The sequence below is a fragment of the Podarcis pityusensis genome (genome assembly GCF_964106645.2).
Source record: "Podarcis pityusensis genome assembly, chromosome: 8".
Taxonomy (NCBI): Eukaryota; Metazoa; Chordata; class Lepidosauria; order Squamata; family Lacertidae; genus Podarcis; species Podarcis pityusensis.
The window spans coordinates 79,208,457-79,221,113 of record NC_138033.1 but is presented as its reverse complement, the minus strand read 5'-3'; the positions used below and the strand labels follow the sequence as shown (position 1 = coordinate 79,221,113).

General features: G+C 47.0%; 1 protein-coding gene across 18 annotated transcripts in view; it reads left to right on the top strand.

The window, feature by feature from the left end:
• HSPG2 (heparan sulfate proteoglycan 2) overlaps positions 1-12,657 on the top strand; it is a 230,749-nt gene that overhangs the window by 105,947 nt on the left and 112,145 nt on the right. For all 18 annotated transcript variants that reach the window (XM_081017900.1, XM_081017915.1, XM_081017911.1 and 15 more), the window contains 7 exons: positions 2,093-2,275; positions 4,128-4,307; positions 6,402-6,520; positions 10,343-10,454; positions 10,600-10,713; positions 11,434-11,561; positions 11,662-11,748. In XM_081017900.1, the coding sequence (XP_080874026.1) occupies positions 2,093-2,275; positions 4,128-4,307; positions 6,402-6,520; positions 10,343-10,454; positions 10,600-10,713; positions 11,434-11,561; positions 11,662-11,748 (923 nt within the window). The remainder of the gene's footprint in view (positions 1-2,092; positions 2,276-4,127; positions 4,308-6,401; positions 6,521-10,342; positions 10,455-10,599; positions 10,714-11,433; positions 11,562-11,661; positions 11,749-12,657) is intronic.

The window sequence follows — 12,657 nt, the reverse complement described above, 5'->3', positions numbered from 1 at the left end:
TTCTGACTTCAAGATATTCAATTATATTTATCAGATTTCTTACATTGTCCCCAGCGGCGTAGCGTGGGTTGTCAGCACCCGGGGCAAGGCAAGTAATTTGCGCCCCCTAACCTGCCGCCGCTGCCAGCTTCTTCTTGCTGGTCTGGTCTGGTGTGGTTCTCTCCCGTGCTCAGCGCTGCGCTGGGCGGCCGCTGCACTGTCCCTCCCCCAGATAGTCCCTCGCTCTCTCTCCGCTCCGCACGCCTGGCACCCACCCCCTCCACAGTGGGCGGCGACCCAGCGGCTCGGATCGGATTCGCACAGCCAGCACTGCAGTGAGAGAGAGTGAGTGAGCCAGGTAGGGGCAGAGAGCTGCGAGTGCGAGCGCGCCCCCCCCAGATGTTGCGCCCGATGCGGCTGGCCCCCCCTGCACCCCCCACGCTACGCCACTGATTGTCCCTTAGTTGGAGAAGGCGAGTCCTTCTATGTGTGAGGCCAGAAGCATCCTTCCCTATGCAAACTCGGTCCACAGATCCTGCGGGAGGGTCCTCCCCCCCCCCGTACATACCCATTACAAAGTATATTTTTATAATATACAGTCGTACCTTGGATCCCGAACGTCTTGTGAGTCGAACGTTTTGGCTCCTGAACGCCGCAAACCCGGAAGTGAGTGTTCTGATTTGTGAACGTTCTTTGGAACCTGAACGTCCGGCACGGCTTCCGATTGGCCGCAGGAGCTTCCTGCAGCCAATTGGAAGCAGCGCCTTGGTTATGGAAGTCAAACGGACTTCCGGAACGGATTCCGTTCGACTTCCGAGGTATGACTGTACTGAGATAAAACAGCTACTTAATCCAAAAAAAGGACAAAGTCAGAAAGAAGGAAATACAAGAAAAGGAGAAATCTAGAGGAGGAGAAAGTGAGAGAGAAGGAAAGCAAAAGAAAAAACTAAAGAAATATATTATATTCATTCTCCAAAATCCAACCATTCTGTCTTCTATAAGCCAGCATTTTTTTCCAATCATCAAATCCAGATATTACAAGTTCATTTTCTCTTTCACGCAAAAAGTCCCTAAGAAATTTCCAATCCTTAACAGACGTTAGTAATGATTTTTCTCGAATTAAATGTATTAGCTTAAGCCATCAGCCAAATCCAATAATTTAATCAACCGTTCTTCTGTCGTGGGTAAGGCTGTGTCTTCCTATCTTCGTACATGTTACAGTCTCACTGAAGTAATCATATTGGAGTAGTCTTCCACAATCCTTTTCTAATTGTATGTCCATTAATCCTTTAAAAAATATATCTATTTATTTGGTTTTTCGGTTTTACAGTCACATATCCAACATACAACATAAAAACAAGATTCCAAGGAATCTCTTAGGACTTCCCTCCTCCCCTTTGTGGGTCCTATTGTTAGTCATTTCCTCCTGCATCTTTTATGATAATCCATAACTTTTACCTCTCCATTGTGTCCAAAATTCACCATTAAACTACAAGTGATGCTCCAATCCTGCTAACAATTTTAACTGTTTACAATGGTCTTTAAGATAAGTTATAAAATTCCTTATTTTGGTCTTCCTGATTTCTGATTCGTCCGGTCATTGTAGCCATTTTGGCATAATCCATCAACTGGATCTGCCATTCTTCTCTGGTAGGGACTTTATCTTCTTTCTATCTCTGAGCCAATAACATCCCCACAGCCGTGGTTGCATACATAAAAAGTTTTCTATGGGATTTCGGCGCATAGGTCCATTAATCCTAAAATAAAGAGTTCTGGCTTCAATTTGATACAGTGGACGCTCGGGTTGTGAACGTGATCCGTGCGGGAGGCAAGTTCGCAACCCGCAGCGGCGTTTCTGTTCATGCACGGGTTGTGATTCGGTGCTTCTGCGCATGCACAAAGTGCGATTTAGCGCTTCTGCGCATGCGCAACCCCTGAAACCCGGAAGTAACCCATTCCAGTAATTCCGGGTTTCGGCGGGTCCATAACCCGAAAAAACGCAACCTGAAGTGTCTGTAACCCGAGGTATGACTGTATTAGCCTTTAAAATCTGTTGTATCAATAAATGTCCCATCAATATATGCATCTGACAACTTCTCTCCTTGTGCTCTAGGTGCAAGTGGGGTCTGAGGACGCTGAGAGAGCACAGTTCAGCCTCTCCAATTCGGCTGGCTCCCGGACGATCAGCGAGGGCATCCGCTTCACCGGCGCCTCAGAGCTCACTTTCTCCTCCTTCCACACTCTGCCGCGTGACATTTACTACTGGGTGCTGCCGGAGCGCTTCAGGGGAGACAAGGTACCACTGTCAGGGGTGCTTCTGCTGTAATTCCTGCATCGCAGAGGCTTGGACTATAGAGGACCCTTGGGGGGAATCTCAGGACAAAGAAAGGTTTGATTTGAGGTTGAAGGAGGCACTCATGGGGCAGAGAATGGGACATCCCAAGTCAGGCATTTGGTCCACCTGGCACAGAACCATCCTGGACCCTAAGGAAATCAGATTATCCTCCACCAGGGCCAGGGCCTTCTCAGTGATGGCTCCGACCTGGTGGAATGCTCTGTCCCATGAGACCAGGGCCCTGCAGGATTTAACTTCCTTCTGCAGGGCCTGTAAGACAGAGCTACTCTGCCTGGCTTTCATTTGAACTTAGCCTGATCTTTTATTCCCCTTCCTTCCTTCCCCTTCCCCTTTTTATGAAGATTATCCGCTCTGGGATCCCACAGCTAATTCTCCCCTGGTCTCCTCGCTGGCCCAAATAGGACTAATTTAGCCAGCTAGCCCTGGTGATCATCTAATGTTTATTGGATGGATTTCCCCCCAAAATTGATTTTTGAATTCTGAATTTATTGTTATTCACATTTTATACTGTATTTTATGCTGTTTTTTGTTGCATCAATTAAGTGTTTTAAATTTGTTGCTAGCCACCCTGAGCCCGGTTTTCTGAACCAGGAAGTGCGGGGTATAAATAAAAAGTTTTTATTTATTATTATTACTGTGATCTCAACCACTGAGCCTCTTGGGCTTTACGATCGGAAGGTCGGCGGTTCAAATCCCCACGACGGGGTGAGCTCCCGCTGCTCTGTCCCAGCTCCTTCCCACCTAGCAGTTCGAAAGCACGCCACTGCAAGTAGATAAATAGGTACTGCTTCGGCGGGAAGGTAAACGGCGTTTCCATGCGCTCTGGCTTCTGTCACGGTGTCCCATTGCGCCAGAAGTGGTTTAATCCTGCTGGCCGCATGACCCAGTAAGCTGTCTGTGGACAAACACAGCTGCCTCAGCCTGAAAGTGAGATGAGTGCCATGTTATAAGAAAAAAAACAGCTCTTTTTTCCCTTATGGGGTACCCAAGAGCCCATATACAGTCCTCTTTTTAGGTTCTCTATTGGTAGGAGAAAATAACAGAGGCCAACCAGAGAATATTGAGAAGCAAGGCAGCTAGGTAAGCCTGATCTTTATTAAAGTTGTTGCAACAGGGTCCTTCCCCCCCACACACAGGAGGGGGGGGGGAGAAGACCTCGAGTACAGGTACGCAAGCCCTTATATAGACTTTTTAAATGGCCCACCTTCAAACTCCAGACCAACCCCAGAAACATCATACATACATCACAGAAGGAATGTAGCCCAGGACCAACCCCCCCCATACATCATACATACATCACAAAAGGGGTGGTCTAAAACAGAATCCTATGTTGTTTATCTCTTGTCTGGCAAGTTAAAGGTAAAGGGACCCCTGGCAGTTAAGTCCAGTCTTGGACGACTCTGGGGTTGTGGTGCTTATCTCGCTTTACTGGCCGAGGGAGCTTCCGGGTCATGTGGCCAGCATGACTAAGCCGCTTCTGGCGAACCAGAGCCGCATACCGAAATGCCATTTACTTTCCCGCCGGAGCGGTACCTATTTATTTACTTGCACTTTGACGTGCTTTTGAACTGCTAGGTTGGCAGGAGCAGGGACCGAGCAACAGGAGCTCACCTTGTCGTGGGGATTCGAACCGCCAACCGTCTGATTGGCAAGCCCTAGGCTCTGTGGTTTATCCCACAGCGCCACCCGCGTCCCAATAATCAATGTACTGTACTATAAAATAAATAAGACAGTATTGTCTGCGGTTCTTCGGAATGGCTCTGACGCTGCCCCTCTGTGCCTCTCTCTCCAGGTGACCTCCTACGGCGGAGAACTGCGCTACACGATCACCCATGATGCGTTCCCCGGCTCCCCGGCGCTGCGTGGCCAACCCGACATTCTGCTGCAGGGGAACGAGATCTTCCTGGAGCATGTTGCTGAAACGAACCCCCTGCCTGGCTCGCCCACTACGTTCACAGTGCCCTTCCGGGAGGTGAGGCATACAGAGCTTCGGGCTCCTCGGTCGGCGGGTGGATGTGCAGCCCTAGAGGGAGCCAGGCCTTTGGTCCATCTTTCTCAGTATTGCCTGCACTGACTGGCAACAGCTCTCCAGGATTTCAGGCAGTGGGTCTCTGAGCTTTAAAGCCCTAAAGGACCTTGGCCCAGTATACCCGAAGGAGCATCTCCAGCTCCATCTTTCTGCCCAGACACTGAGGTCCAGCTCTGAGGGCCTTCTGGCAGTTCCCTCCCTGTGAGAAGCGAGGCTACAGGGAACCAGGCAGAGGGCCTTCTCGGTCGAGGCACCCGCCCTGTGGAACGCCCTCCCACCAGATGTGAAGGAAATACAGTGGTGCCTTGCAAGACGAAATTAATCCGTTCCGCGAGTATCTTCCTCTAGCGGTTTTTTCTTCTTGCGAAGCAACCCTATTAGCGGCTTAGTGGATTAGCGCTATTAGCGGTTTAGCGGCTATTAAAGGCTTATCGGCTTAGCGGATTAGCTGCTAAAAGGCTATTAAAGGCTTAGCGGCTTAGAAAAGGGGGGGGGGAGCGAAAAAAAAATCTCAAGACTCGCAAGACATTTTCGTCTTGCGAAGCAAGCCCATAGGGAAATTCGTCCTGCGAAGCGCATTGAAAACGGAAAACCCTTTCGTCTAGCGGGTTTTCCGTCTTGCGAGGCATTCGTCTTGCGGGGCACCACTGTAAGCAACTATCTGACTTTTAGAAGACATCTGAAGGCAGACCTGTTTAGGGAAGTTTTTAATGTTTGATGTTTTATCGTGTTTTTATTACAGTGGTACCTTGGGTTACATATGCTTCAGGTTACATACGCTTCAGGTTACAGACTCCACTAACCCAGAAATAGTACCTTGGGTTAAGAACTTTGCTTCAGGATGAGAACAGAAATCGTGCAGCTGTGGCACGGCAGCAGCGGGAGGCCCCATTAGCTAAAGTGGTGCTTCAGGTTAAGAACAGTTTCAGGTTAAGAATGTACCTCCAGAACGAATTAAGTACGTAATCAGAGGTACCACTGTATTCTGATGGGAGCCGCCCAGAGACCCAGCCAGATGGGCCGGGTATAAATTATCATCATCATCATCCCTACTTGGAGATGCTGCCACCAGGGATTGCACCTGGAACCTTCTGAACGCAAAGCAGGTGGTCTACCACCCTAGTCTAAGTCTAAGTAGTCTAAGTCTAAGTCTAAGTAAGGGTCTAGTCCTCATGGCCCTTCCCCATCATTTTGTCACGAGAATTCCTGGCCAGTCTGGAATGAGTGTTTTAGTTCGTAGGGAAAGCTATAGAACCTTCTGACAGCTGTCCCTGGTTCCTCAGAGGACCCTATTTTTCCTGCACCCATGAAAGGACCTCGCTGACTTAGTGAGGTGGCGGCTTTGCAAATACAGTGGTACCTTGGTTCTCAAACTTAATCTGTTCCAAAACCAAAGCGTTCCAAAACCAAGGCGCACTTTCCCATAGAAAGTGATGCAAAATGGATTAATCCATTTCAGACTTTTAAAAACAACCCCTGAAGCAGCCACTTAACATGAATTTTACTATCTAACGAGACCATTGAGCCATAAAATGAAAGCAAGAATGTACTGTACTATAAAATAAATAAGACAGTATTGTAGATGATAAAAATGAAAAAAAAAAAAATCTTACCTGCATTGATTATAGTCATTGTTTGGATGGGGGGCTTTTATCCATTTCCGCAGTCACACAATCAATCAATCAATCAGTTCAATAGCTGAACTGCATTCCACACAGTCACAAAAACAAATGAACCGAAAAAGCCGCAAAAAAAATAAATGCAAAACAAATAGCAAGAACAAAAGCGCCAAACCTAATCTGCTCCAGAAGTCGGGTTGACTTCCAAAATGTTTGAAAACCAAGGCGCAGCTTCTGATTGGTGCAGGCGCCCCAGAAACAATAGCTGACAGCCACATCAGATGTCCGGCTTCTGAAAAACATTTGGAAACCGGAACACTTCTGGGTTTTTGGCGTTTGGGAGCCAAGGCGTTTGAGAACCAAGGTACCACTGTATGAGAAAGCACAAACCTCACCCTCCTGCCGCCATTCCTTTCAGCAAGCCTGGCGCCGCGCAGACGGCCAGAAAGCCACCCGTGAGCACCTTCTGATGGCCCTGGCTGACATTGACGTGTTCATGATCCGAGCCTCCTACTCTGACCGGCAGGCGGAGAGCAGGTAAAAAGGGGTCTGTGTCCCTGACCAGCAAATGGGACCAATGGGGAATGGTGCTGGTCTGCGCCAGATAGGAGCTGGGAGCCCAGGGGATTCTGGGAAGGCCAGCTTCTGGGGACTAGGTAGGGTTTAAGGATCCATGGGTGGTAGAAGGTTGGTGAGTGAGAAAGATATATTTTGAATCATAGAATCATAGAGTTGGAAGAGACCACAAGGGCCATCGAGTCCAACCCCCTGCCAAGCAGGAAACACCATCAGAGCACTCCTGACATATGGTTGTCAAGCCTCTGCTTAAAGACCTCCAAAGAAGGAGACTCCACCACACTCCTTGGCAGCAAATTCCACTGTCAAACAGCTCTTACTGTCAGGAAGTTCTTCCTAATGTTTAGGTGGAATCTTCTTTCTTGTAGTTTGGATCCATTGCTCCATGTCCGCTTCTCTGCAGCAGAAAACAACCTTTCTCCCTCCTCTATATGACATCCTTTTATATATTTGAACATGGCTATCATATCACCCCTTAACCTCCTCTTCTCCAGGCTAAACATGCCCAGCTCCCTTAGCCGTTCCTCATAAGGCATCGTTTCCAGGCCTTTGACCATTTTGGTTGCCCTCCTCTGGACACGTTCCAGTTTGTCAGTGTCCTTCTTGAACTGTGGTGCCCAGAACTGGACACAGTACTCCAGGTGAGGTCTGACCAGAGCAGAATACAGTGGCACTATTACTTCCCTTGATCTAGATGCTATACTCCTATTGATGCAGCCCAGAATTGCATTGGCTTTTTTAGCTGCCGCGTCACACTGTTGGCTCATGTCAAGTTTGTGGTCAACCAAGACTCCTAGATCCTTTTCACATGTACTGCTCTCAAGCCAGGTGTCACCCATCTTGTATTTGTGCCTCTCCTTTTTTTTGCCCAAGTGCAATACTTTACATTTCTCCCTGTTAAAATTCATCTTGTTTGTTTTGGCCCAGTTCTCTAATCTGTCAAGGTTGTTTTGAAGTGTGATCCTGTCCTCTGGGGTGTTAGCCACCCCTCCCAGTTTGGTGTCATCTGCAAATTTGATCAGGATGCCCTTGAGTCCATCATCCAAGTCGTTGATAAAGATGTTGAATAAGACCGGGCCCAAGACAGAACCCTGTGGCACCCCACTAGTCACTCTTCTCCAGGATGAAGAGGAACCATTGATGAGCACCCTTTGGGTTCGGTCAGTCAGCCAGTTACAAATCCACTGAGTGGTAGCATAGTCAAGACCGCATTTTACCAGCTTCTTTACAAGAATATCATGGGGCACCTTGTCAAATGCCTTGCTGAAATCAAGGTAGGCTACATCCACTGCGTGGATTGGAACACAGAAGATTGGAACAAATATACGAACTATTTGAAGAGCAATTGTAATCAACAAATTACACTAGTAGGACTACAAGAGGCTTTGTAAGGAGGAATATATGAAATATTGCAAAGAAGATAAAGATGAAAGATATTAGTTATGATACTTAAATGTAATAGTGAAAGTAAGAAATGTAAACCAAGTGGAAAAGATGGGGAAATTTTCAGATGTGATTGACGGAAGTCTAAAAAACTGTTTAAGATATAAAAGTATGTTTTATAATTGTTGAAAATGATATGTTAATATATAGATCTAAATAGAGAGAGAAAGATATATTTTGGGGTCACTTAGCAGGTGGCGGTGTGGTTTTTTTTTGCGGTTAAAGTGTCTTAGTATTTTAGTATAAACTTACATTTCTAACCCAATGGGGATCACGGAATTAGAAGGGACCCCCCAAAGTCATCTGGTCCATTTTAGTATTAAGTGCTATATAAATGTACCAAATAGAAAGGGTGGCAAGGAATAAAGAGGCTTAAAAAGAGAATTCCCTGGATGCCAAGATCGAAGTTTGGGGCAAGTACTCTGGTGAGAGAACCCCAGCAGAGATTTAAAATCACAAAACATGCAGCAGAGCATGGAAATGTATGGTGGCAAATGGATTATTGTAACCAGAACGTCCGACACAGCTTCCACTTGAGTGCAAGAATCTCTTGCAACCAATTGGAATCCACGCCTTGGTTGTTGAACGTTTCGGAAGTTGAATGGTCGTCCAGAATGGATTACGTTCGACAACCGAGGTTTGACTGTATTCAATAAACATTTTCAAATCTTCTTTAAACGTACATTCATCTTGTTCTCATTCTGTATGTTAGGTATGCAAGCTGCGCATATTCTGTCAGCTTAAGTTGCCATTCTTCTTTGCTTGGGACCTTGCTCATTTTCCATTTGGGGACTAACGAAACACGGGCCGCAGTACAGTCGTACGTTGGAAGTCAAACGGAATCCATTCGACTTCCTTTTTTTAAAAAAAATAATAATATTTATTAGTAGTTTCAGAATTATAAGGGGAAAAAAGAAACATTAAAAAACAACACTATAATGCATAAAAAGAAAAGAAAAACACAAAAAATTCTTAAAAAATTTATCCTAACCTAGTTTAACCTAATAATTAGCTCAACAAATCCTTTCCATCTTTCCCCATATTCTATTATTCAAATTACCTTAATTTATTTAACCTTATCTTACCCTAAAATACCTTAAAGCTTGAATCTTAGTTGTCAAATATACATTACTCCTGATATCATTTCTGCTAAAGTCATATAGTTTCATTCCAACATTTTCCCTAATATTCATTAATTTTTAGCCAATTCCCTAAATAGAAAGTTTTCTTTATAAATTTTCTTCCAATCTTCATCCAACCATTCTTCCTGGTCTCGGATCGTGTCAGTCCTTACTGTCCATTCCATCTAGTCCATCAACCTGGAAGCCTTATGTCCGAGGCCCTTAAGTCTCTTCCATGTCCCTTCTGCAATTCTTCTTCTTCTTGTTTATACTTGCCCTTTTCCTTGTCTTTTGTTGGTCTCTTTCTTAGTTTCTTTCCTTTCTCATTGAGGAGTAGGCCTCTGGGGGATTCCAAGCCAAAATTGTCTCCCTCTCCCTTCATCAAGCCCGCCCATTCCCCACAGTCCCACTCCCCACAGTCCTCGATATAGTCCGGAATCCATTCGACTTCCAAAGCGTATTGAAGCCAAAGAGCAGCTTCTGATTGGCTGCAGGAAGTTCCTGCAGCCAATCGGAAGCCGTGCCGAATGTTTGGCTTCTGAAAATCGTTCGAAAACTGGAACACTCACTTCTGGGTTTCAATCATTTGGGAGCCGTTTTGTTTGGGAGCCAAGGCGTTTGAGATCCAAGGTACGACTGTGCAGTCATACCTTGGGTTACAGACGCTTCAGGCTGGCGTTTTGCAGGTTGTGCACCGCGCCAAACCCCGAAATACTGGAACGGGTTACTTCCGGGTTTGCGCAGAAACGCTAAATCGTGCTTTGCACATGCGCAGAGGCGCCGAATCGCAACCCGCACGTGCGCAGACATGGCGCTGTGGGTTGTGAACCCCGCATGGATCATGTTCGCAACCCAAGCGTCCACTGTAGTAGCATACATAAACAACCTATTTTGACACCTGGGAATTTCAGTCTGAATTATCCCCAACAGAATTATCCCCAACTGGTTTAGGGGGAGGGGGGAGTACTATTAAACATTTTTCTCAATTCGTTATGGATCATTTCCCAATACTTTTTACCCTTTTACAAGTCCGCCACATGTGAAGGAATGTTCCCTCCGCCTCTTTGCATCTCCAGCACTTATCTGATTCTGTCTTACACCTCTTGGCAAGCCCACTCGGCGTTAAATACCATCTGTGAATCATTTCCATGTCGTTCTCCTTCAAAGAATAACATGGGGCAGAGTCTTTTCGCTCACTGTGGCCTCTTCCTCCTTGCAGGATCTTTGGCATCCACATGGACGTGGCAGTGCCACACACCACAGGCCTGAGCCCAGCCCTGGAAGTCGAGGACTGCACTTGCCCGCCAGGATATCGCGGCCCCTCCTGCCAGGCGAGTGGTGCGCTGAGTCACATCCAAGTCCGACTCAGAGTAGACCCTGGGGGTTCTCAAGTCAACGGGCACAGTGGGGTTGGGGGCTGATTCCCACACCACACCCTACTGCTGAGCCGAGCCCTGCCCCCTCTCTCTCCCCCAGGATTGTGACGTCGGCTACACACGCACCACCAGTGGCCTCTACTTGGGGACCTGCGAACGCTGCGACTGCAACCAGCACACAGCAGAGTGTGACGCCGAGACCGGGGACTGCCAGGTGAGACTTCCTGGGGTGGGTTGGCGCGGAGGGAAGGGGAGGAGAGGGGAGGGGAGGGGAGGAGAGCAGTTCCTCACCAGCTACACCTATGTGGGCTCCTGTAGTAGCAGGGTGGTTTGGGGAGGTCCTGGGTGAGGTGGGAAAGGTGCTTGGGGAAACCCAGCCATCTGGGTGGGGTATAAATAAATTATCATCATCATCATCAATTTTATTTTACAGTGGTACCTCGGGTTAAGAACTTAATTTGTTCTGAAGGTCCGTTCTTAACCTGAAACTGTTCTTAACCTGAGGTACCACTTTAGCTAATGGGGCCTCCCGCTGCCGAGCAATTTCTGTTCTCATCCTGAAGCAAAGTTCTTAACCCGAGGTACTATTTCTGGGTTAGCGGAGTCTGTAACCTGAAGCGTCTGTAACCCAAGGTACCACTGTATTTATTACAGTCATACCTCAGGTTGAAGTAGGTTCGGGTTGAGCATTTTCAGGTTACGCTCCGCGGCGACCCAGAAGTAACGGAACGCGTTATTTCCGGGTTTTGCGGATTGTGCATGCACAGATTCTCAAAATGATGTCAGTCACATGCGCGGAAGCAGCGAATCACGACTCACAGACATGGGTTGCTTTCACTTAAGGATGCGAATGGGGCTCTGTTCGCAGCCAGAGGTACCACTGTATTATTATTATTATTATTATTATTATTATTATTATTATTATTATCCACAGGCCTGCCAGCACAACACAGAAGGACAACGGTGTGAGCGCTGCCAGCCAGGTTTCTTTGGCGATGCCAGGCGTGGGACCCCCGGAGACTGCCAACCGTGCCCATGCTACGGACCCTATTCTGCTAGCCAGTAGGTACCGCCTGCCAGCCATTCTGCAGTCCTCCTCCCCCCTTTTGAGCGAGGGGTGGTTTCTCTCGGCTGCTAACTTGCCGCCCTTCTCTTCTCCCAGGCCCGCCAAGACCTGCTTTGTGGACACAGACGGGCAGCCCACATGCGACTCCTGCGCCCCGGGCTACATTGGGCGCCAGTGCGAAAGGTAGGACAGCCGTGATGACTCTGCCAGGGAGGGGTATAAGAATGAGTCCTCAGGCTGGGGGGGGGAAGAAATTGCCCACTCCTGCTGTGATTGGATGGCTGGTGCCTTCTTCCTTTCGAAAATCCAACTGTAGCTCATTAGGCAGGGAACTACAGGGCCAGGGTAGGGGGGACTCTCCTCCCACCAGGTCACTGGATGACCATGGGCTGCTTCACTCTCTTTCTCATCCTACCTTGCAAGGCTGTTGTGAGGATCAAATGGGTGGTTGTTGCCCCAAGATCCAGCAGAGATGTGGCTGGCAGCCTCGCTTCTGACTTTCAGAGAAATTGTTATGCCAACACACCATTGCTTAAAACTTTTGTTTAATGATTAGTTTAAATTTGTTTATTTGGTTTTTCAAATTAAGATTTTACAGACATGTATCAAACATAAATCACAAAAACAAGATGCCAAGGAATCTCCTAGACTTCCCTCCTCCCCTTTGTGGGTCCTACTGTTAATCATTTCCTCCTCCATCTTTTATGATAATCCAAATCTTTTACCTCTCCATTGTGTCCAAAATTCACCATTAAGCTACAAGTGATACTCCAATCCTACTAACAATTTTAACCACTTACAATGGTCTTTAAGATAAAATTTCCCCCTTCCTTATTACATTTTTGGCCTTCCTGATTTCTGATCCTTCCAGTCATTTTGGCCGTCTCAGCATAATCCATCAACTTGATCTGTTATCCTTCTCTGGTAGGAACTTTATCTTCTTTCCATCTCTGGGCCAATAACATCCATACCGAGCAAAAATGGAAGCAGAAATCTTAAAATATCAGAGATTAGGAAACTCATAGAGACAGAAGAAAGTCATTAAATAAATCATGGGAATAAAATCAGAGACTAGGCATAGATAAGAAAGTG